Source organism: Erpetoichthys calabaricus, chromosome 5, assembly GCF_900747795.2.
Source record: "Erpetoichthys calabaricus chromosome 5, fErpCal1.3, whole genome shotgun sequence".
NCBI classification, from domain to species: Eukaryota; Metazoa; Chordata; class Cladistia; order Polypteriformes; family Polypteridae; genus Erpetoichthys; species Erpetoichthys calabaricus.
Window position 1 is genome coordinate 211,453,377 of NC_041398.2, and position 26,423 is coordinate 211,479,799.

The following is a 26,423-nucleotide window of genomic DNA, read 5'->3' on the forward strand; positions in this document are numbered from 1 at the left end:
AAATATGAAACTTGTGTGTCCCTAGCCCTCCCAAGAATGTAGCAACATACAATTTCAGACAAAAAGGAGGTTAAACTACTTGGGCAGAAGGTAAGACTAATTTATCACAAATTGTTTCTTTACATTAAAAAATATTACATAGAATATATCCATATAAGACATGCTTTCAATTACACACACATTAGTAAAAAAAAAAAAAAATTAATACGACTTCAGAGCGGTTGACTGTCAGAGTGCCGTTTGAGTGACTGACAAGACATAATTATGGATTCCAGCTTTGCACCCAATATTGGAGACACTCTGAAATTGGATAAAATGGGTTTGAAAAAGAATGGATGGAAATTATTGTTTTGTACACTTGCTTCATAAGTTCCCCATACATTTGTATATAAAAACAAGCCACATTCACATGTAAAATATATGTGGAGCTGAAAGTTTAATTTAAACTGACACATATCATAAGTATATTTTATATTATATAGCATACAGGTGTATAAGAATAGTTTTAACAATAAAACAATGATTTAGGTGAGTCACAAGTGCCAGACATCTTGAACATAAATATTGAAATGACTTCCAGGAGGATTCCAAGACATGTCTGTAAAGTTAATAAATATATACTTTACTGTAATCTATACTATTTGTAAGGCAGAAAAAGATCAATCTTTGGCCTACTTAGCATAACAACATGGAAATTCACACAGAAACTTTAGAAGCTGGTTGGTGTTTAACGGATAACAAATGTCATGTATTACTGAAGAAGGAGGAGCTAAATGCGGTTTAAGTATTTCTTTGATGGCCATCTGTTTTTTATTACTTGTTTTAACCTGGCCTTGATCAGTGAAGCTTAAAAGGAACTCTCTGCTTGAAAGCCATTGACATCTGAAAGCAAAACAGTAAAAACCATCTTAAAAAGATAATACCTCAGAGCAAACTGTATTACAGTATGAAGGTACAGTAGCTACAAGAACTGCACATAAAATCAGTGCCCTCTTCAAAAATTAAGAAAGGCGAAAACACACAAGTGGTTTAAAGAACACATCCAGATTAAATAGTTTATCATTATTATTTTTGCTCTTGATACCAAAATTAGTTTCAGGTCCTTGTTGTAACTTTAAACAGATTTCTGTAACTCCGAGGACCTGGCTGCCAACAGTGCCTCGATATCCTGAACAGTCTTCGATATTTGTGTTAGAACTTCTTTTACGTCACTCCCTTCTGGTTGCTGTAATGAACCAGCATTTTTATGAATGTTTTCATTCGATTTAGAAGCAGGCTTATCTTTGAAAGAGGCCTTCCCTAAGAGTCCACTGTTTTCTGTAATATCTATGTTTATGTTAAAGGGAACAACTGAATAATGAATTTATTTATTAAGCATTTACAGACAACTTTATTATAAAAAATTTAAAAAAAAGGAGATATCTTATGATACACCACGATTGGACAGTATATTACCCTTATCGTTTTACTTGACCTTTTTTAAATTGTTACAGCAGCAAGCTCGTCTAAAAAAATTTTTTGTACATTATCATAGTGCAGTACCTTTTTCTTTTTTATTCATTTTGGAAGTAGTAAAAGGTCCAGTCTTAGCATCTTTGAAAAAAAAAAAAAAAAAAATAGTATTTTGAAAAAGTTATATTAAACAACACCCTTTGTGTACAACGGGCATTCAATAACTTATCTACCTCAGCAGGAAAGAGTGTTCAAAAAGTGTGTTTTATTTTTCAATATAGTCCCACTGATAGCTCCATACACTTCATCCACTTTTCCTGCAATGACTAAGTGGTGGCTCTGAGGCTAAGGATCTGTGCTGGTATTCAGAAGGTTGCCAGTTCGAATCCCCATCACTGCCAAAAAGAGATCCTACTCTGCTGGGCCCTTGAGCAAGACCCTTAACCTGTAATTGCTCCAGGGGTGCTGTACAATGGTGGACCCTGTGCTCTGACCCCAAGGGGTATGCAAAAACTAACAAATTCCTAATACAAGAAATTGTATAAGGCAAAATAAAGAACAAAAAAAAAAAAAATCTTCTGTTTGACCTTCAAACCAGGACGTCACAGCTGTCCACAGAGAGATTTCTTCAAAACTCGGAACAGGAAATAAATCTGAAGGAGCCAGGTCAGGTCTGTAGGGTGAATGGTTTAGCCCACATTCTCGGATGGCAGCTTGACATTGATGTGACATGTGAACTGGCGCATTGTCGTGAAGAAGCTTACTTGATTCACATGAGGACTCAACTGACATCCTGTCTCTTGGAATGTCAGACTTGCACTGAGCCACAACTGTGCGTGAATCACCTTGAGACTTGTCACAACATACCCAGACTTGTTTCAATATGTTTGCTACTTTCTTTCATACTCTGGTAGATAAATTATTGAACACTCCCCGTAGTTTACACAACTGTGATATCATACAAGTGTATAGTACTCTTTGTGAGCAAAATCTATACAATTTAACTATTGTTTCAAAGATAATTGGATATTGACTTTAATTCCTTTATCTCTAAAATAATCCTCAAAAAGGCAATTATGGTGGCTCCCCAGGCAAAGTTACAATATCTTTGCATATGTATCTATGCTTGTACATTGAGAATTGGTAACCTAAGAAAGAATAGCTAAAAAGTGAGAATAGCAGAAAACCCTGTGTGTCTGTATACAAATTTTTTATTTTTGCATGATTAGCTATTAAGTGGACAATTCCTTTGCACAGGGGTGTTGTAAAAGGCATCCTTCTGTGAATGGGAAATTGTGTTGTATTAGTAATCACATCAATGAAGAAATAAAAAGGATACAAATGAACCTCCTTAGTTTCTCCAGTTCTTGTAAAGCAGTCCTAAAAATGATATAAAAAAACTGATTAAAATATTTTTAAGGACAAAGTCAATTCTGTCATAAGATGGCTTAAAAAGATTATAAAATGTATTAAAATGTTCTTTTAGAAATGGAAAATGAAGCAAAGAACTCTATGTAATAAGCTGCTTTTATTATTTCATTGCTCCAGAGGTTGATCCCAGTAACAGGAATTCCTGGACACCGAAGGACACACATGCACTTTTGAATCAGTGAGTGCCCAGACTGAACCCAGACCTCTACAGTTATGATGCTACAGTACTAATCACTGTGCTACTCAAGTAACTAGCATCATTTACATGCTCCGAAATATTAAAAGGACCTTCAGTATTTTCTGCATTCTTTTTCAGTTCAGTTACATAGAAGAGTTTACTTTTGTGACTTTGCAAAAATCTAAAAATCAAAATATTGCTAATTTTAAAATGTAAAAAAATTAATTACTTTTATATGAAAAGATAATTACCAACTAATAACAGCATGTCAATTCACATTCTTACTATATATAAAAAGGTTACTTAATGTACTCCCCCCACAGAGAACCAGTATTGAATGCTGCATAGACAACAAAATGGCAAAAAAAAATTTTAAATGCAAGGAGAAATTCCAAGAAGCAAAACATTAAGCCAGGTTGAGAGGTTTACATTATTAATAAAAAGGTATCCACATGCATATACACTAGGAACTATACCATAAAAATATTTTTGGTATGGGAAAGTAAAAAAACAAGGCAGGAGTTTAATTTCAACAATGGAAATTTGAACATTTTATTTTGTTTGTTATTTTTTTCTACTTGCCTTCCTCTAAATGGTGTCAAAGCACAGCTCAAAACTTAAACAAAAACAGTGTACAGTTACTTTCCTATATAGGCTATTGAGTTCCATACTCTTCTTTGCATCTTTTTCATACTGGTCTAAACACCATTTCCCTGTTCATTCAGGAGGTTCAAATGGTCTCAGATAATGCATAGATTTAAAAAAAAAATTCTTTTTTAATATGTACAATTATACATTTTTCTGAAATTGTATCTATTAATTAAAACTGCAAAAAATCATTTAACCAATGGCTATTAAATTGCTGTTTAATACAGACATGAGCAAAAAGGCACCTAATTGAAGAGACAGAATAAATGAAGAAAACGTTTCTGTGAAGCTAGCTAGCCACATAAGGAACCACTGACAATTCTGAAAACATTTTTATTAACCATAAAGTAATGAAGACTATGTTTGGATATTTTTTTTCTACTTGAGGAATATATTACTATATTTAAAAGATAATTATATTCAATGGAACCTTTAGAGATATATTTAAACTGACTGCAAGAGTCACCATAGTACCTTCTAGTCAATACTGGAGAATCAAGCACTACCAGCTGTTGTTGGTCTTCACACAATTTCAAGTTACACCTTCCTTCCACAGGCTGGTGGTCCTCTAGGGAATGCTGAATTACTGTTTCAGTGTACTAAGAAATAATTACAAAGGTTAGAAGCACATCCAAGCCCACATGGGGTCTACATATGCAGTTTCAATTAACACAGTTTACTGCCAACTGCCAGAAGCTGATGGTTTGTTAACAAAAACGTATAAAATGGTTTTTGTTACTCTATTTTTTAATACATATATTAAATAATGGTTCACATGACTTTGAAAAGAGAAAAAGTGGGATAAAAAAATGAATGCTATAAAAACACTTGTCAAATTAAACAACAATTGTTTTGCACAAATATCTAGACAATTTATAATACCCATTTCCTTCATTTATAGATTACAAATTCTCATGATAAAAAAAAAAAATGAAACAAGATCACAAGGAAGAATACAGTGCTCTAGTTAAGAATAAAGGCTTGTAACACACCTAGTAGGAGCTGAAATTACTTTTAACCATGAATTAGACAATTTAATGGAATAGACTTTAGATTTTGCTATAGAAACAAAGTGTTTTTAATTTGTGGAAATATCAAATTACACCAGGGAATGCAAATATATTGAAATCTAGCAAACTAAACACAGGAAACTTCGCATATTATAAAGACATTTATGTATTGTTCTGCTGTTGTCTTCCATAACTTTAAATTAGCATAATACACACTTTTTCTCTTAATCTTTACTATTTTTATACACATATTCATACCATGTCAATAAAGTTGGAGTTCCGTAACTTTATTAATATTGTATGATCTAACGGCTTAATCTTTCAATTAATATCAACTACTTTATATAACTTTACTGAGACTTACTTATCCTAAAACAAATGGAAAGGGCCTAATGTACTTGGTTACTTCAGAGAAGCACTGAAGATAGTGTGCAATACAGTCCAGTATACAAAGCCTAATTATGGGGCAACAGATGTAAAACAACAAGATAGACCATTTAAAATGTTTCTCTCAAAGAGGCACCTACATTTTTGTTATTATTTATATACATAATTTGGGACAAGGAACCAAAACTAATCCTTTTACAAATAGCTGGATCACTGCATCCAGCAACAGAAATATCAGGTATGTGACTTATTTATTGTTATGAAATACAAGGTGTATTTTTGGAGAAATACTTATAAAAGTAAAGTGAACTTACCATATGAGATTTAATATTTGACTCACATTGGTCGATGGTTTCTAGCCAATAAAATGCAATACAAATGTATATTTTTTAACTCTTCAATTTTAAAATTAACAACCATTGACTCAAAAATCCACTGACGTCAACTTTCAGAGTCAGATTTGCAAAATATATGCAGCAACAACAGTTTCAATAAACATTAGAAATATTTGTCTGAATAGATTTAGATTTAAAAATAGTGCACCAGGAGCACTGGAAGAGAATTAAAAAGCACACAATTATTCTCTACACTTTTTTCTCAGTTGAATAAGTGCACTAGTTCTTGTTGCACCCTCACTTTTACAATATACTAAGTTCAAGGAATTAGGCAATATCGAAATCTCTCAAATTGTTCAGACTTAGAACATTAAAAAAATGGGACAGACAACAACTGAAAAGAATTTACAGCATTAGAAAAATGAAGGGGGGGAAGGGGGGCAGAAAAACATGTTGCTCTGTTTCACAAAATAATTGTGTAGCTGTTGTAGCCTACATAATGTGCTGTTTTTACCTGTATCAATGAAGTGAATTCAATTTTCTGTACTACAGTATAAAATACTAATTCAACAGGGTTACTAAAGTAAAATGATGTACAGTTAGGTCCATAAATATTTGGACAGAGACAACTTTTTTCTAATTTTGGTTCTGTACATTACCACAATGAATTTTAAATGAAACAACTCAGATGCAGTTGAAGTGCAGACTTTCAGCTTTAAATTCAGTGGGGTGAACAAAACGATTGCATAAAAATGTGAGGCAACTAAAGCATTTTTTTTTTTTTATGTATAAACACAATCCCTTCATTTCAGGGGCTCAAAAATAATTGAACAAATTAAATAACTGGAAATAAAATGTTCATTTCTAATACTTGGTTGAAAACCCTTTGCTGGCAATGACAGCCTGAAGTCTTGAACTCATGGACATCACCAGATGCAGGGTTTCCTCCTTTTTAATGCTCTGCCAGGCCTTTACTGCAGCGGCTTTCAGTTGCTGTTTGTTTGTGGGCCTCTGTCTGAAGTTTAGTCTTCAACAAGTGAAATGCATGCTCAATTGGGTTAAGATCAGGTGACTGACTTGGCCATTCAAGAATTTTCCACTTCTTTGCTTTAATAAACTCCTGGGTTGCTTTGGTTGTATGTTTTGGGTCATTGTCCATCTGTATCATGAAACGCCGCCCAATCAATTTGACTGCATTTACTGTAGCTGGATTTGAGCAGACAGTACGTCTCTGAACACCTCAAAATTCATTTGACTGCTTCTGTCCTGTGTCACATCATCAATAAACACTAGTGTCCCAGTGCCACTGGCAGCCATGCACGCCCAAGCCATCACACTGCCTCCTCCGTGTTTTACAGATAATGTTGTATGCTTTGGATAATGAGCTGTTCCACGCCTTCTCCATACTTTTTTCTTGCCGTCATTCTGGTAGAGGTTGATCTTGGTTTCATCTGTTCAAAGAATGTTTTTCCAGAACTGTGCTGGCTTTTTTAGATGTTCTTTAGCAAAGTCCAATCTAGCCTTTCTATTCTTGAGGCTTATGAGTGGCTTGCACCTTGCAGTACACCCTCTGTATTTACTTTCATGCAGTCTTCTCTTTATGGTAGACTTGGATATCGATACGCCTACCCCCCGGTGAGTGTTGTTCACTTGGTTGGCTGTTGTGAAGGGGTTTCTCTTCACCATGGAAATGATTCTGCGATCATCCACCACTGTTGTCTTCTGTGGATGTCCAGGTGCCTCAAGTATAACGCCGTGCGTAGAACTCACACTATAACATGGCGTAAGCACAAAAGCGGGAATGTGTGTACGCATAGAAAAATCCAGATGCAAGAATCTGTGCATACGCAAACTTTCACGTTCTTCCACTACATAAATCCTGATCAGCGTGAAAAGTAAAAGTAATGCACGTGCACGCGCCTTCTGTCCCGCCCCAACTCCTCCCAGAATTATGCCGCTTTGAATATGCAAATCGATATAAATAGCCTTCTGTGAAAAGACAATGGGAAAAGCACGGGGGGAAATATAAGAATTTCCGTGAATACCAAGTGGAGGCAAAGGAAAAATGTACTATTTGTTGGTTTAAACTGTGGTATAATCAACAAAAGAAAGTTGATCGAGTGACATAGTGTCGGAGAAACTCGAAAGCTCAAGTTCACAAAGTTGCACAGTGCCTGAAATAAAAAAGAAGTTGTCACATATCAAAGTCGGCGTGAAAAGGCGACTGGTAGCGGACCGTCTGAGTGTCATATGAAAGCTTATTAGGGTACAGAGAAAAAAAATTGGCACACAGTGGGAAAAAAGCACGAAATGTCAACTTTAATCTCGAAATTTCCACTTCAATCATGTAGTTTATTTTGTCATTAAAGTAGAACATCATAAACTTCATCTTAAAATCGTTTACTTTACTAGTTTCTCAAATCCCATCGTAACTAAAGTAGCACGTTAAAGTGCTTTGTTCTGTGTTTGATCTTCTATGTGCTCTGTGTGTGTGAATCACTACGTGCTTCCGTTCTTTCTCTTTCTCCGAAAGGACACAGAATCCATTACATTCGTGATATTACAGCTCTCTGAATAATTAAAATACTGAGATGTATACGTGATATCTTTTTCATGATGATAGGAATGAAAGCATGTTATTAAAACATGGGAACACGGTGGCGCAGTGATTGTTCATATCTCACGCAAGAGGCTTGCTGCGCCATGCGCGACCTTCTCTTTCAAATGTACTAACCTCCAATTCCTGTCTTTACTTTTCTTTCTCCAAATACCCAATCGCCACACAATCAGCTCTGTAATAGACGTTAAGCCATCTGTAAGCTTAGAACGCTGATTCTTCAACACTTTTAAGGAACATTGAAATATCTTCGTAGCACATGTTTAATTATTCTATCCGTCTATCCTTCCAGTGTCACGTCAGCACCAGCAATAATACAGCGCAAGGCAGGAGCTATCTGTGAACTAGCTAGCGCTGCGGCACTGTGTCCTCACATGTTTAATTATTAACAATACTGATTATTTAAATGAAGTTAAAGTTTTATCTGTATACTGTAAGCAATATATTTTGCTGCATTTCATCTTAAAAATGATATCGTCATCATACGCGCTTTATAAAGGTGCGCAGGTTGTGCAATATTAACTGTAGTGCAAGTTTACAGTGGGGTAATTGTACTTATAAGTACAAACAGTTCTACAAGGAGCACTTGATTGAGTGCGTTTATAGTTCTTGGGATGAAACGGTTTCTGAAACGTGAGGTCCGTACAGGAAAGACTGACGCGTTTTGCCGTGGCTGAGGTAGTATGTGCTTGAAACTGTATACCGATAATTCTCTTTCCGATCAGCTGCTGCTGTGATTCCCCATTCAGATACAGTGATATAAATACTCTGAGTGGTGCAGTGAGAGTAATATAGAAAAAGATGATCCGCTGTGGCAACCCTTAACGGGAGCAGCTGAAAGAAGAACAAGATGCAGTGAGAGTAACAACGCTAAAGCAGTTATGGTATTTGGAATACTATGGCTATTCCCTGGACCATTATATTGCTGCAGGTTAATTACAATCAGATGCATTACACTAATAAACAATATGCAGTTAATTTCAGTGTATTTATAAAGCCGCGTCAGGAATGTGGGTCTAAGAAAAAGGGTAACCACACAGGAACAGCAGCACTGCTTTGACGCTGGGTGCCGCCAGTCTGCAAAACCGAGCGGAGAAATTGCATACGCCAGGGTATGAGGTACCGTGGAAATGTGCGTGGCCTTATGCCAAGTTTAGGTTTTATACATTGCGATTTGAGCGTGGAAATGTTCATACGCAACATTTCTGTGCGTACGCACCGTTTATACATGAGGCCCCAGGTCTCTTTGCATTGCTGAGTTCACCAGTGCTTTCTTTCTTTCTCAGGATATACCAAACTGTAGATTTTGCCACTCATAATATTGTAGCAATTTCTCGGATGGGTTTTTTCTGTTTTCGTAGCTTAAGGATGGCTTCTTTCACCTGCATGGAGAGCTCCTTTGACTGCATGTTGTCTGTTCACAGCAAAATCTTCCACATGCAAGCACCACACCTCAAATCAACTCCAGGCCTTTTATCTGCTTAATTGATAATGACATAACGACGGACTTGCCCACACCTGCCCATGAAATAGCCTTTGAGTCAATTGCCAATTACTTTTGAACCCCTGAAATGAAGGGATTGTGTTAAAGAAATGCTTTAGTTGCCGCACATTTTTATGCAATCATTTTGTTCAACCCACTGAATTGAAGCTGAAAGTCTGCACTTCAATTGCATCTGAGTTGTTTCATTTAAAATTCATTGTGGTAATGTACAGAACCAAAATTAGAAAAAAGTTTCTCTGTCCAAATATTTATGAACCTAACTGTACTTACAGAAGAGTACAATATCCCCTTAGTTCTGCCTAAGGCTGCTTTAGAGATAAATTTCCCAAACCCATCAAAGATCTTCTTAATATTATTCTTTCATGATTGGACAGTGTATGAAAACATGCTTTATGTTAACAGGAACCACCATCCTCAGGAAAACAATTTGCACATTGCTATTATCTAAGTTTATATTACAAGATAAATATATCACTTAATAGACCATGTATTTTTTTCCTTAAATCAAAGAATTAGTCATCTCCTGTATTGATTGAGGAAATTATGTTTGAGCATAAGAAGGCTACTGTGACAGATTGGGGAAAAAAAACTGCTGAAATGTAACTTAAAGTCACATAGTAAAAATAAATATGTAGACTATGTATAAGAGTATGTATTAAAACCAGCAAAGGAAATATGTAATCTGGAGATAAAGTCATCCGTTTTCTTGAATACTAAGCTAGTACCTAAAATTTTGGAAACTGTAAAAATAAAAGTATTTTTACATATGTTATTGACTTACTCTATTCCAGCAACATAAGTGGTTTTGTAAGCTGTTAGAATACCTCATCTGATGAAAGCACTGTAGGATTCTGGTGAAATATTAAGGGAAAAAGTAAACACATTTTTTATACAAGATCATAAGAATGATCTAGAAATAAAAGCAAATTAACTACTGTATTTTAAATAGCAAATATAAATATTAAAATAAAAGTAATATTACTCCTGCTTTTATCCAGGCGATTTCAAATTTATGACAGTCTTTAAATAGTTAACAAGAGAGTTCATGTTACTATTGATAAACTGATAAAAGTCAAAATTTAAGACAACATGGTCAGAATGATTGTACAGTAAATCAAACCAATAATAGAGCATATAAGTTGTAGCATATACTTTGAGAGGGTTACTTAATTTATTTTTTGTCAAGAATGGGAACAAAATTCAAATAAGGTACATTTACAGGAAAATTCCACATATACTATTAATTAGCACACCTATGTAATTTCATTACAGTACTTACAACCATTATTAAAAGGTATTTTTGCAACATAATTGCTTCTTAGATTATTCAAAATGTGTTAATATGAATTTGTTACTTTATGTCCTTTGCTATTATTTAAAATCCTCAATCTGGTCACAAAACTATTTTCAATATTTTTATTGTTTAAATCAAACTGCTTCTTTAAGCAGCGGTCAACTCTGCCATCTTATGTATTCAGCATCCCATATTCAAACGGTGTGCCCAGATTCCCCTTGTGTTTGTGTCGGATTTCCTCCCAAACCGTCAAAGACATGCAGTTAAGTAATGTTGTAATTCATAATTAGTTAGTGTTGGTATGTGTAGGAGTGGACTCTGTGATGGACTAGTGCCCTATACAGTGCCGTCTCTTTGCCTTATGTAGTATGCTGCCAGGGTAGGCTTTATCCACCATGACCTTGTATTGGATTATGTGGGTTTAAGAATATAATGTTAAAATAAAACCTCTGTATTATTAGGTGTAATATCACATAGTCACTTTACCTTAAAAGTGACTTAAAATTATGTTTGTGGCCACTTTTCATTACAATACTATAGATGTTTCACATAAAACTGTGAGTGACATATGGATCTGGCATTATATAGAATAATTTCATGGTTACTTTTTTCAATATGGAGCAAAAAGTGACTTGTAAAGAATGACTCAGTGTATGGAAAATTGAAGAGAATTTTTATTTTTGGTTTTATTGGTCAGGGAAACTTGGAAGGTGTTCGTTTACCTGTTTATTGGATGCACATATGCAAGTTTTTTGTTGTTTTTAGTACTGTGTGTGTTCTATGTTGGCAGAGGACTGCAAATGAACAATTCCATGGATTGCATTTTCTGTATTTTATTTTAATTTGGGACATGTGGTGGCTTAAGTTTGAATGCAAGCTTAGTTTTTGTACTTGACACAATGTCACAGGCCAATAGCAACAACTACCCTAATGATTATTAAATTTTATTTACCCAATGTAGTTGGTTACCCACATATTCTCTTTGTTGCACTTCTAAATTTCTTGATATCGGAACTCTTTTGCATGAATTTATGCCTTTCTTGGCTTTCTTAGTGGTGTCATCCATCTACTGCGGTCACTGACACTGATCACCTCTTTTTCCACATATACTAGAATGACTACTGCTGGACCTGCACTTTCCTTTGTATCTATTGTCAATGTGCTCTTGTAAATTTTTATATCATTTACAATAGATTCAACTTTATTCCCTATGGTGCGGCTACATGTCACACATTTCTGTTTATGAATTGGAAGCAGTTAAATTGATACAATGACAACCTACTGATATCTAGATGATCATTGTTTTATTCACATTACATATTTTATTCATTATTAAAATTAGATTTGTTTTACTTCCAAAATAAATAAATAAATAAATAAATAGTCAAAATATGTATTCTAACCTGTATGCATAGGAGATTATTGATCGTATAGAGTAAGTCTGTCCAGGAACATCAGGAGGAAGATAATTTATAGCATACATCTTCTCAACTCTCTAAAATGGTGAAAAACAAATTATACAGTATAACAATAAACACAAATGGGAGCAATCTCATTATATACACAAGTCAAAGTAAATATCATGAGAATAAGATGCTGATATCTACTTAAGTACAGTATTTAAGAAAACAATTTATTGCGTTGACAATCTTATTTTTGTGCGGCACAATGGTAGTACTGCGATTGGTACTGCTGCATTGCAGCTGTAGTGCCCAGGTTTGAAATCTTTGGACAGGCACTGCTATGTAGACCTTTCACATTCTCCCCATCTACATATGGGCTTTGTTTTGTGTACATCTTTAAAATATTAAAGATGCACAGCTTTAAATTGACCTATTGAGGGTGTGAGAGTGTGTACCATGGTTGGTTTCCGTCTCCTACCAAGTACTACAAGGAAGAGTTTGAGCCACCAGTGACCCTACACTGAATTAAGAAGGTTTGGGAAACTGTATAAATGTTCTTACATTTAATGTATAGTAGTATACTATAGAACAGTGATTCTCAACCTGTAGTATGCATACCATAAGGAATTCTGGGAACACGTGCACACCCACACAAACAAAAGTCAAGAGCAGGAATCATGAACACAGGCAAAGAGATGCTGCTGCAGATGCAGCTACATCTTAGGAAACAAAAAAACTGCTACATTTTCAAGACAAAAAAAAGCTTTTATTAACACTTTTATCCATTCAAACATTTATGGAAGCGACTCGGGAATGGGGGAAAAAAAAAAACCCAAAAAAACACACACACACTATTCATGCTTGCTTTGAAAGTACAATAACTAACCAACTATTAGTTGCAGACGTTTTGACTTGCAGTGTCACATATTTGAAGGAGGAAATTAAAATGATGGCAAGATTAATTGCCTTTTAATACAGAACCATTTTTTTTTTTGCTCAGAAAAAAAAATAGAGGCTTCTCATTTTTCCTCTGACAGTAACTAATATAGTTACAGTTGTGCATCGAGCCACCCATTTTATAACTAGCTCATACAGTTCTGGATCGTTGGGAAAGTGTGCCTATCCTGGCTGCACTAGGAATAAGGCAGGAACTGTTGTATGAGGTGTCACACTCACACAAGTCTATTTACAATGGTGACGGAATGAGCTGCTCCAGGTTTATTCCAAAATAAAATCTATTTAGGTTGTATTTTAAAATGACCATTTTGACCAGACATTTGGGAGTTTTATTGTTCATAAAGCTATGAAGCATGAAGGAAATCTCTAATGTTATGATAAATAACAAACAAACTGAAGTGCACAATCACAGGGGAACTCAGTTTGAGAGGGTGGTAAAACCAAATATTTAATTTCTGAAAACAAATCAGCATACACACTAGTGTTCCTTTTTTGTGCTTTTGAAATTAAACTAATGTACATTAATATCAACTAAAATTTGACAAACTTGGTGAATGCACACGACACACACACATATATACATATGAGATATGGGAGCAAATGGGACTTAGCCTCCAGTTGTGAGTAATTTTTGCTGTCCTATTCATTGGCAAAGTCTGATCATTTGTACGAGGCAGCTTGAAACCAACAGAACTAATGCGGTTTTACAGGAATTTAGAAATAATTCTAAATTGATCATTTCAATTTAGTAATAATAAATAACAACAACATTTTAATTAAAAATTACCAATCTACAATGATTATATCATAGTTTATAAACCCTATAATGAAAACTTCCAAAGCCAATAAAATGCCCCCCAATTTGTTGTTACCCTTCCACAAATTGGCTGAGAACCACTTGATCTCACGGAGATTGCACAGGTGGTGCACCAGCTGAGGGTAGGGAAGGCTGCAGTCATCTTTGGTACCCGGAGTGAATTTCTCCAGGCTGTCCTCCTTGCATTGCAAGCAATCTTTACTCCATTTAGGACTGGAAAACAGGACTTGGCATCCCTATCTCGAAAGGGAAAGGTGATCACGGCAACTACAGAGGGGGTAACACTGCTGTCGGTGCCAGGTAAGGTCCTTGCTAGGATCATCCTTAGTACGATCTGTGATCACTTGCTCACCTACCAGTGACCAGAGCAGTCTGGTTTTACGCCTAAGAGGGCTACCATTGACGGCATTCTGGCATGGAGGGTTCTCATGACGTGCAAATCCAAAAATCTGCAAAGGTTCTTTACAGCTTTTGTTAATTTTCATAAAGTGTTCGACTCAGTTGATTGAGTTGTCCTGTGGGACATCCTGAAACTTCATGGGATCCCCTCAAAGTTGCTGGATATCATGGCTAGCCTGTACACTGGTATGGCAAGTGCTGTGCAGAGTGAAGGCAGAAGCTCTGCGCTTTTTCCATTTGATTCTGGGGTTTGTCAGGGGTGTATGCTTGCTCCTACTCTGTTCAATGTTTGCATGGACTGGGTATTTGGCAAGGTTGTGGGGTCCAGCGGCTGTGAGGCATTTGTGGGTAAAGAAATATTCAATGATCTTGACTTTACCGATGATGCTGCGATGTCAATGGAGAGGTTTGCCAAGAGGTTTACTTACCTCGGCAGTGACATTCATGTCTCTGGCGACTCTTCCAATGAGGTCAGTAGATGGATTGGGAGGGCATGGGGGATCATGAGGTCGCTGGAAAGGGGTGTGTGGCGCTACCGATATCTTTGCAAAAGGGCAAAGGTCCAAGCCTTTAGAGTCCTGGTGCTTCCCGTTTGCTATATGGTTGTGAGACTGGGACGCTATCCAGTGACCGGAGACAAAGACTGGACTTCTTCAGTACTACGTCTCTTTGGAGTATACTTGGGTACCACTGGTTTGACTTTGTGTCGAATAAGCAGTTTCTCATGGAGTCCCGAATGAGGCACATTACCTGCCTTGTGAGGGAGCATTAGTTACGGCACTACGGTCATGTGGCATGATTCCCTGAGGGTGATCCGGATCGCAGGATCCCCATTGTTAAGGACCCAAGTGGCTGTACCAGGCCAAGGGCACACTCACATAAACACATGGATGTGGCAGATAGAGGTTCATTTCCAAGGAGTGGGACTGGGCCACGTATCTGCCTGGGGGTTGCCAGGATCCCGAGCAGTTTCGTTGTATGGTGGGTGCAGCAACACACTTTACCTGTGCATGTTTCCCAATATGAACTGACACCCATGAAATTCAAACTCTGAACTGTGTGTGTATAAATATTATTTAAAAGTATAGAAATGTTAGGAATAAAAATTATAAATCCTATCAAATCACTGTTTTTCATGCATTAAAAAAATAAATTAAAAACATTAGATGTGCATAATTAAAATTAAATACACATGCACAAAAATGTAATCTATTGTTCAAGCTTGTTAGGAGTAGGGGCCATAAAGAAATATCATCTTTAGTTTTACCTAATAAAAGTTCAGTTTAAAACTGGAAGAAAAATTATGTCACTTCAAAACATTTCACATCCAAGAGGTGATGCACCAAGAAAAAATACTGAGAACCCCTGCTATGAAGTATAAATCAATGTAAACAATGAAAATCATGCATATGTAGTTTTATAAACAACATATTAATGCAAACAGGTTTTTATAAATTGTCAAATCTACCTGATTTAGCCCATTTTTTTCCATGTAATGTATGAAATACTTTGCAAAATCTCCTTGTGACCTGATAACAGATCCATCTCCAGGGTATATTTCAATAGTACTGGTAGCACCTTCAATTAGCCTGAAGAAGAAAAACACAGACAAAGTAAGTTGTTTATCAAAGGGCTAAAATGAAAGTTTACATCTTCAAGTAATAAATATTAAATAAACATCACATAAAATGAACAGAATTGTTCTTTATTTTATTCAGAGCAGTCACATCCCTAAAAGGGTATATACAATTTTATTATAAAATGTTAAAAGTTTGTCTCTCTATTAGATCCTGAAGATCTTTCTTAGGCTTGCTGTAATCAATAGCTTTGTCAAAGACAGTGAACCAGGGCCTCAATTGTTCTACTGAATATCTCATTAGAACCTTTGGAATACGTTGTCAATTTCAGTATGAACTAGTTGACTTCTCACTCTGCAATAAGCCAGATGGCTGGTTTGTTGTACATGTTACACTTTGTGTAGAGACGAGTGGAGAATAAATTATTTTAAGTATATCTCCTCAATCAATTTACAACTGCGGCTTTAACCAATAAACAATGATTGTCATCTACAGTGCTTTCAGTGTTATATTGGTTGTTATTTGCTACCTACAGCCACAATCTTCTGTACCATTCTACACAAACACAAATGTTACTAGCAACTGTGAATGTAAACATATAAACAAACAACTTGGAAAGAGATGCATGGTGAAAGAAAGAAAGTACTCTGCTGCTTTCAGCTATAAATATAATTACTTTATCTTCACAGTAAGCAGACATATTACAACATGAATGCGATACATTCAGTACAATATAATCTAACTATGGCTGAGATTCACTATACAGTGCATCCGGAAAGTATTCACAACGCATCACTTTTTCCACATTTTGTTATGTTACAGCCTTATTCCAAAATGGATTAAATTCATTTTTTCCTCAGAATTCTACACACAACACCCCATAATGACAACGTGAAAAAAGTTTTGAGATTTTTGTAAATTTATTAAAAATAAAAAAATTGAGAAAGCACATGTACATAAGTATTCACAGCCTTTGCCATGAAGCATCCTGTTTCCCCTGATCATCCTTGAGATGTTTCTGCAGCTTAATTGGAGTCCACCTGTGGTAAATTCAGTTGATTGGACATGATTTGGAAAGGTACACACCTGTCTATATAAGGTCCCACAGTTGACAGTTCATGTCAGAGAACAAACCAAGCATGAAGTTAAAGGAATTCTATGTAGACCTCTGAGACAGGATTGTCTCGAGGCACAATTCTGGGGAAGGTTGCAGAAAAATTTCTGCTGCTTTGAAGGTCCCAATGAGCACAGTGGCCTCCATCATCCGTAAGTGGAAGAAGTTCGAAACCACCAGGACTCTTTCTAGAGCTGGCCAGCCATCTAAACTGAGCGATCGGGGGAGAAGGGCCTTAGTCAGGGAGGTGACCAAGAACCCGATGGTCACTCTGTCAGAGCTCCAGAGGTCCTCTGTGAAGAAAGGGGAAGATTCCAGAAGGACAACCATCTCTGCAGCAATCCACCAATCAGGCCTGTATGGTAGAGTGGCCAGACGGAAGCCACTCCTTAGTAAAAGGCACATGGCAGCCCGCCTGGAGTTTGCCAAAAGGCACCTGAAGGACTCTCAGACCATGAGAAAGAAAATTCTCTGGTCTGATGAGACAAAGATTGAACTCTTTGGTGTGAATGCCAGGTGTCACGTTTGGAGGAAACCTGGCACCATCCCTACAGTGAAGCATGGTGGTGGCAGTATCAGGCTGTGGGGATGTTTTTCAGCGGCAGGAACTGGGAGACTAATCAGGATAAAGGGAAAGATGACTGCAGCAATGTACAGAGACATCCTGGATGAAAACCTGATCCAGAGCGCTCTTGACCTCAGACTGGGGCGACAGTTCATCTTTCAGCAGGACAGCGACCCTAAGCACACAGCCAAGATATCAAAGGAGTGGCTTCAGGACAACTCTGTGAATGTCCTTGAGTGGCCCAGCCAGAGCCCAGACTTGAATCCGATTGAACATCTCTGGAGAGATCTTAAAATGGCTGTGCACTGTCGCTTCCCATCCAACCTGATGGAGCTTGAGAGGTGCTGCAAAGAGGAATGGGCGAAACTGGCCAAGGATAGGTGTGCCAAGCTTGTCGCATCATATTCAAAAAGACTTGAGGCTGTAATTGCTGCCAAAGGTGCATCGACAAAGTATTGAGCAAAGGCTGTGAATACTTATGTACATGTGATTTCTCAGTTTTTTTTATTTTTAATAAATTTGCAAAAACCTCAAGTAAACTTTTTTCACATTGTCATTATGGGGTGTTGTGTGTAGAATTCTCAGTAAGAAAATTAATTTAATCCATTTTGAAATAAGGCTGTAACATAACAAAATGTGGAAAAAGTGATGCGCTGTGAATACTTTCCGGATGCACTGTAGATGACAGTTTTTTTTTTTGTTTTTTTGTGTGTTCACCCCTTAGATGTTTTCACATTTTATTATACAATATTAAAATCAGAGTGGAATTCATTTGACCTTCATTAATAGAAAAAGTCTTTAATGTCAAAATTAAAGCAGATTTCTGTAAAGTGGTATAAATTAATTTGAAATATAAAATACAAAATGACTAATTTCATAAATATTCACCTCTACAAGTCAGTGTATAGTAGATGTACCTTGGAAAGCTAGGACAGCCTGAAGTCTGTGTTCACAAATGTATGACCGCTGTAACTCCCCCAACCCCATCCCCCACCCCCTAATCTTCCTTGCAGAACTGCCCAGTTTGTGTCAGGCTGCATAGGGATAATGAGTGAACAGCCTTTCTTAAGTCCATCCGCAAATCTTGAGTTGAATTGAGATCTGCACCCTGACTCAGCCATTCCAGGACGTTAACATTGTTGTCCTTAAAACATTCCTACATAGCTTGGTCTTTGATGCTTTTTATTTGCTGTCTTGCTAGAAAACAAATTCCCTCCCAAGGCGCGAGTTTCTTGCAGACTACATCACACTTTTCTCCAGGATTTTCCTGTATTTTGCTGCATTCATTAATCCTTCCAGGGCCTCCTGTAGAGAAGCCTCCCCACAGCATGATGCTGCCACTGTCATGCTTTATGATGGAGATGTGTTTTTGATAATATGCAGTGTTTGGCTTAGGACAAACATGAGGTTTAGTTCAATGGTCAGACTATAACTAAACTGGTATAACTAACTAGATTATAACTAACTGGTAAAATACCCACGCAACTGTTCTCGTCTCTTCAATCTCAGCTACTGTAGTTTGTAACTCTTTCAGTCCTATCATAGGTCTCATTGACACTCACTAATACAAATCAATTTGTAAATGCACAGGAAGAGCATGCAAACACTGCCTCACACTGCCAGTTCTGCACTTCTACTCTGCCTAAACTAAACTTCAACCCGATTAAAACAAAATGTATGCCTATAATGTTACTTCTTGTCACTTAATGCATGGTCAGTTTTTCTCTCGCTACATCACTGAAGCATTGCATCATCATACCAGCAGCAGCACACAATCTTTCTGAAAAACAATACAAGCTTCAGTATAGTGAAAGAATTTGAGCGATCGTAAATGTAACTTTTCAGTGATTATTGTTTAGCTGTAACGATTGGGAAGAAATAACTTTGGCTTGAAAAATACTGAACTTATCCTTTAATAATGATTACAGTATTCATATTTTCTCCAGTGAAATGGTTCTCATTTACACTTGCTTGCAGCTTCCTAGTTTTTAGGATTGGCTTCTTGTTCTTAACTAAAACATGAGCTAAAGTGAAAAACCGATTTTGTAAACATTTTGTTTGGAAAATATTTAATTTATGAATAGCATTTCTTACCGATAAACAACTCCCTGACACAAGACTATTTTAATAAGTTCTGCACGTTGCCATTGCTCTATATGTTCATCTTCTGGTGAAATGAAGTCCTTAAAAACCCATCTGTATAACAAACACATTTAAAAAAAATATATCCAAAATGAGATCACAATTAAGGTTTCCCCAAAAAGGCATTACATAGTGATTGATATATCATATATATTTTCTGAAATATCATCATATCTTTCACAATCTACATATTCCAAAGCATATTTATTTCAAAATGCATTAAATTAACTGATTGCGCTACACATCACAAAATCGCTCTGTTAATAATTAAGGAATCACTTACACACACACACAAAAAAAAAAAACTCATGACTGCACAAGTCTAAACAATCTGAGTAATTTATATCAGTAAAAATGTTTTCCAGCAACAACAAGCAAAAGTAATTTTAGGTGTTTGTCCACCTACTATGACCAATGTGATGTTTCCTGGCAAAACTGCCTAAACTGGAGTTTTTGGGGTAAGGGTGAACCAAGTTTGTCAAGTTTTACCAAAGATATTCTACTGGATCACTGAAAGTTCTTTAGTCACTCTAGTTAAGCAATCATTGTTCAAACAAAAAAGATTAATTACTTTTTCAGTAAAGCTATAAAATTGTAGAAAACAGTATTTTTATAAATAAACCAGTTTTTTTTTTTTTTTAAAAACATTCAATATCCAAGGTAATACTAACCTGTGGAGGTGTGGATCAGGACAGTTGAGTGGCAGTGCCTCAGGAGGAAGGCTTACTTGAGCATCTGATTCTTCATCATTTGATACAAGAGAACAGACATGTTTGCATTCTTCCGTTTCCTTTAATACCTGGTTTTCAGTCCCACCTAACTGATTGGGTGTATGGCAGTTACTAAAACTGAGAGCTAATGATAAAGGATACTTCCAGATTGCCGGAAAAGACAACACAGAATGGTGCTGAATCACCCACGTAAATACTTGTCTGTCTTTGAAAGGTTTCAGTTGTTTATAGTTTTCCTCATTATTTTTTTTGGATATATTGTGATCTGCATCTTTTGATTTTTTTTGGGTGATTTTCTTTTGACACAATTTGGTAGACATTTCTTGGCTTAGTTTGTGTACTGGAGGATGTGAAGGACCAGTTACTGTATCATATGTTGCATTAGTGTTTTCGCTGCAGGTACAGAGGTATTTGACTGAAAACTCCAGTTTAGAAGGAGAAAGGTACAAGAATGCATTGTCATCACAGGAGCACACCTTCACTTCACCACTGTTAGTAAATGCAATTCTATTAGCTTTATTTCTTGACCATTTTACCTCTGGAATGTCTTTCATATGTTGCTGCAGAAAATGTAATACAAGAATGTTTATTAATGACAGTGCAATGTCAGAGCCTGAAATATCAAATGAAATGTAAATGGGTCAAAAAACAGCTTGCTTTCATTATTTAGGCAAACTTACCACTTTATTATGTGGATCAATAAGATTATGTGGGAGATAGGGTTTAGCAGAAAATCTGTTTCTGAAATCTAATGCCTGGATCAACAAGTTCTGTAAGCAAGAAAGAAAAAGTGTACTTAATTAGCAAGTGAACATAATAATAACAACAACAATACATTTTATTTATTTATATACCGCATTTCCCATGCTCAAGGTTCTTTGTGAAAAAAGGTATTTTTTGTGCAGATCATTAGAATGACCAAGGAAGATATAGCACTTAAAAGCTTTTAGAATGATAATGAGTTATGGTATAGGCATAAACACAATAAGTATGTGGCTAAAATTTCCATGGACAAAAAAGGTGGTAATTAACCAGATGCTGCAAAAATTATAATTCCATAAAGTGTGCATGTTAATTAAGCAATATATAAATTAACCTTGTCCTGTGGTGGGTTGGCACCCTGCCCAGGATTGTTTCCTGCCTTGTGCCCTGTGTTGGCTGGGATTGGCTCCAGCAGACCCCCCGTGACCCATTAGCATCACTGTTTTTAAATTATGACCCCATTTTTAAATCACTATTTAAAGGTTATGCAAAGTGTAACTGAATATAATGTGTTATACTGCACATAGAATAATACTAGCTGTGTTACTCAGCTTCGCCAGGGATATTTCGTAAGGCAGTGGGACTTCGTTACACCCGATTAACCAACAGCACTGTATCAGAATTACTAAGTGCTTAGTTGTTGTTTTAAAAAAAGGGGGGGGGGGGGGTTAATACTATTGGCAAGTAGTCTGTTGTAGTGGTAAAGGCTGAAGAGACACTTACAGTACTGGCATTTTAGATACATAATCTTTATATTTTTGCTGTTTGTGCAGTCCATTTGATCACTAGAACCTCATTGTTTATATGTTAAATATAGAACTGCAACTGCCCATTATCACCAGCCAACACATCCAGCATGATATAACCAGGAATAACTACATAAGTACAACAAGGAAAGGTTCACAGAGGCATTGAAAAAGGTGTCTATTTGGGAGAGAAAAAAAAAACAAAAAAAAAACAAAACACTGAGGCCACTGACCACCTCTGGCCAGCATTTTCCTGGCTAATGTGAAGTCACTGGATAATGGACTAGATCATACTATAGGAAGACTGGATTCACAAAGCTGGAACTGCTGCATCTTCCGTTCAGCCAATTCCAGTAGCACTTTGCACAAACATGGTCAGTCCATCTCAAGACCTCCTCATGAATGCATCCATACAATTTGGACTAATTTTCTCCAGATACTCCAAGTTTCCTCCACCATCCAAAAATGTGAAAACTACACATTTAAGAAAATGAGATAAAACAAAAATATTTGAAAAATATAATCCTGTGCTTGAGCGCATTATATCTGAACTGAGAACTTATAAACAAGAAGGGATGCTTTGGGTTACTACTGCCATTCTTCAAGGACCTAATTAGCTAATTGTATACAAATACATAAAATATAAAAAAATTGATTGCTTTGCAGAAATTACAACTAAAGATTCTTACCCAATTAATCCAAATTAGGGTTGTATAGCGCTAAACACTACCTATACAATTTATTTTTGTATAGCCCAAAAATCACACAAGAAGTGCCACAATGGGCTTTAACAGGCCCTGCCTCTTGACAGCCCCCCAGCCTTAACTCTCTAGGAAGACAAGGAAAAACTCCCAAAAGGAGTTTAGGCAGCACTTTTTGCTTAAACTGTAAAGGTGTAAAGTCTGTACCAGCAGTGCTTCAGTCATAATTCAAACCATGAGGTGTGTGGCAACAGCATTAACTGCCTCACTACAATGTCACCTGCTGGCGAGTGTGTGCTAGAAAAAGCAGTCAACCAATAGGATGTGAAAGTGGATACAGCAAATATTTAAGTATCATCCAGCTCATAGGATCCTCATTGTTGGGGACTGAGTGGCTGGACCAGTCCAAGGGGTCGCCCACATAACACCTGGCTGCGGCAGATAGAGGGTCATTTTTGGAGGGTGGGACTGGACCACGTGTCTGCCAGGGGGGTTGCCAACTGGGATCCCAAGTTGTTTCGTCGTGTGGTGGGTGCTGCAATGCACTGTACCAGTGCATGCTCCTCAACTTGACTTGACTATGCTAAATCTAAAAAAAAAGTGCTGTGCGCTTTGCTTAGGCAGCAAAGAATACCAGGCAGTACCTAGGACAGTGAGAAATGCCAGGTAACCTCAGGGATAATACATGAGGATGCACACTCATACTTAAACTAGACAACTTTAGAAAAGCCAATCAATGAAGGTGCAAACTCCCCACAAAAGTCACCCAAGTACTATTTGGTGGCAATACTCCCGGCCATACCACCTGGTCTCCTGCTAATAAAAACAATTTTAAATCAAGTATGCCTTTTGATTACCCTGTGATTACTGGTAACAAACTGTGTCCGCTGACAAATTCTTTCCATGGGCTGTAAAACATGTGCCGATGGAGGCAATGCCTTCTCAAGTAGAAATTCAGAACCACATGGCGATAACTGCAGACGTGATCCATCTAAATACTGCACTTCAACCGAGTCATCTTTATAAAGCACCATTGAACTAACAGCAGCCATTACTGAATGTGGATTTTAGAACATTCTGGTATGACCCTAGAAAAGAAAAACAGATTTTATTTACAATTAGAACTTTTGAAAGGGTATTTACAAACAACAACAAATTCAATGCAGAACTACTGGCAATTGGTAATGACCTGATCATTTTACTGGGCAAGCATGAGGGGGAAAAAAAATTGAAAGATGAATAGGGAACGCGACCGAGTTAATAAGCCGAGTAGTATACTTTAGATTTTATTAGCTACAGAGCGTCAGTTTTATTTACATTAGTATACAGTAGTGTTGAAATACTATCAGGTTACGTGACTTGTTGGTGCCATGGTAAGGAATGAATCTGATGAGCTTGTACCTTAAGGTCCAGTGCTCGGACAAAGTGAGTGCAAAAGATGGATAATCAATAAATATTCAAAGAAAACTGAAGAATCTCCAATTCCTTCTTTTAGTAAAATAATAAATGTAGAGTTTATAATAGTTTTGTAAAATTATAAAATGCCACATTCCTACATGCCATTCATGTTGTATTATTTTTATTTCATTTATAAATAACCACAAATTAAATATATAAAAAATAAAATTTTTCTAGTCACTGAACATATGTTATGCACGTATCCTTCACAAATCTTATTTACCTCGCTAGGCTTAACACACGAAACACTAAAAGATTTTGCCATTTCCTATCAGAACGACAGCTGCATTAATATCTATAGCATTGTTTCACTTACTTGATGACGTGTCATACCGATTAGAAAAAAAATACATAAATATGCACTTTGAAATCAGGAAACTTTAGTTAGTGTATACATTTGCAACAGGACGGGGTTTTTCAATTTAACGGAGTTCGATCGAAATGCGAAATGACCCGCTGTTAGTATGGTGCTTCCCACGTTAGTGGATAATTTCATAATGATTTATTACAAGCACTAAAAATGAAACTGATCTCCACGAATAAAGTATCACTAGCAGAAAGATCACGATAAGCAAAAAATCGTTAGAACAAGACAACAATACCTTGCAGACTTAAAATTATTACTTACAAGTCAAAACATTTTATATCTGCAAGCTCAACTTATACTTTTCTTGCTCAATAACCCCTGAGTCTATCCACACACATTGTGTTCACCGCCTAACGTTGGTGGAAATAACAGCATTTCCTGATGTTTAAATGTTACCACCGACGACAAAGAAGCATAGTCCTCTGTGATTGGCTAATCGTCTCCTGGCACCCAACAAAACCATATATCATTCGTTAGTGGTAATATACTGTCACTCCGGTTGTCAAGTAGCGTCGCCTGATGACAACTTCATGAAAAAGAGAAGCGCTTGTTTTAATTTTTGTGTTATCAAACGAGGTAAACGGTTGCGTGATTTAGTCTTTGTTTGAATCTACAGTATTATTTTTACTTTGTCTTATGCTTAGACGTCACATTCACATATTCTTTTTGATAATTAAGCCTACTGTAAAAAGCACGTTATGGATAATAATCTTTCACTCATTGTCTGAAACTGCTTAGTCCAATACGAGGGCACGAGGAGGTTAATTATATTTTTTTCTCTTTTTTTAAATAATTTGTATTGACATAATGTTCAGTTAACGGAGTACATGCTTTCCGTTAAGAAAAGGCTAATAAATATGAACAAACAGAAAAGAAAATATATGCATGTATAGGGGGTACATTATAATTCTAACGAACATAAAATAAATGGAGATTTAAATAAACTGAATTAAAGAATTTACAATAATTTATATTTTTTTCTTTAGCTTCAATCCATCAAATCTATTCATATAATGAACAATTTCTGTTTTGAATTGTGTAAAGTTTGATGCCTTCTTGGGCAATTTACATTTATGAACGTGGAAATCTACGGAAATTATTCAAAGGTTAAAAATACAGGGTAGATGTGATCAATCATTTTAAAAGAAACATCTTGAGATTCATTATATTTCATGAAAATCTCTTATAATCATTGGTTGTGAATTTCAGCATCATAATTGTAAAAACTTATACTGAGTTCATGTACTGAGCATATTAGTCCACCCCAAAATTATATTTTTATATGTTACCCAATGTAGTTTGTAGTGATGGCTGAGGAAAAAAAATGACAGTACTTATTTTTATGCAGAATGGAGAGAAAAATATGTACAAAAAAAATAATAATAACAGATGTCAGTACTGACCAATGTTGTTCAATGGCTAACAATGTGGAAAAAGTACATGGAAAAAAGGGGAAAAAAATCTGATGTTACTCGTGTCGCATAATCCACATGTATGGCTATCCATCCAGTTGTTTGTTCAAAACGTGCCTGATATTTTTCCTAAAAAATATTTTTAAATAGTTACTTTGGAATAATCAGTGCACATCATAAACAGGAAGCTAAAGGCATTTTTATCATTCCACTGGATGATGGATATGTGGGTTGTGCGACTCGAGAAATATGAAATTTTTTTTCATTTTTCCGTGTGCGCTTTTCACATAATTTGCATTTGTGCAGCATTGGTCATTATTGGAGAAGGGTCCAGCTGCAGATCTCCGCAAGTTCCACTGAAAAGCCAGTTGGATTTCATAGTTACTTGAAATACTTACTTACTTGGTTTACTCGAT

General features: G+C 36.2%; 1 protein-coding gene across 1 annotated transcript; it reads right to left on the reverse strand.

Annotated features, from left to right (window-relative positions):
• Positions 1 to 417: 417 nt before the first annotated feature.
• On the reverse strand, positions 418 to 24,982 carry c5h5orf34 (chromosome 5 C5orf34 homolog). Its single transcript, XM_028802478.2, has 11 exons — positions 24,857 to 24,982; positions 23,628 to 23,858; positions 21,242 to 21,331; positions 20,502 to 21,121; positions 19,783 to 19,884; positions 15,901 to 16,021; positions 12,260 to 12,351; positions 10,344 to 10,413; positions 4,184 to 4,308; positions 2,792 to 2,832; positions 418 to 1,326 (listed from the first exon to the last, which is right to left on the reverse strand). Exons 2-11 carry the CDS (start codon positions 23,820 to 23,822, stop codon positions 1,115 to 1,117), a joined length of 1,668 nt encoding a protein of 555 aa, XP_028658311.1. The 5' UTR covers positions 23,823 to 23,858; positions 24,857 to 24,982; the 3' UTR covers positions 418 to 1,114.
• Positions 24,983 to 26,423: the final 1,441 nt, after the last annotated feature.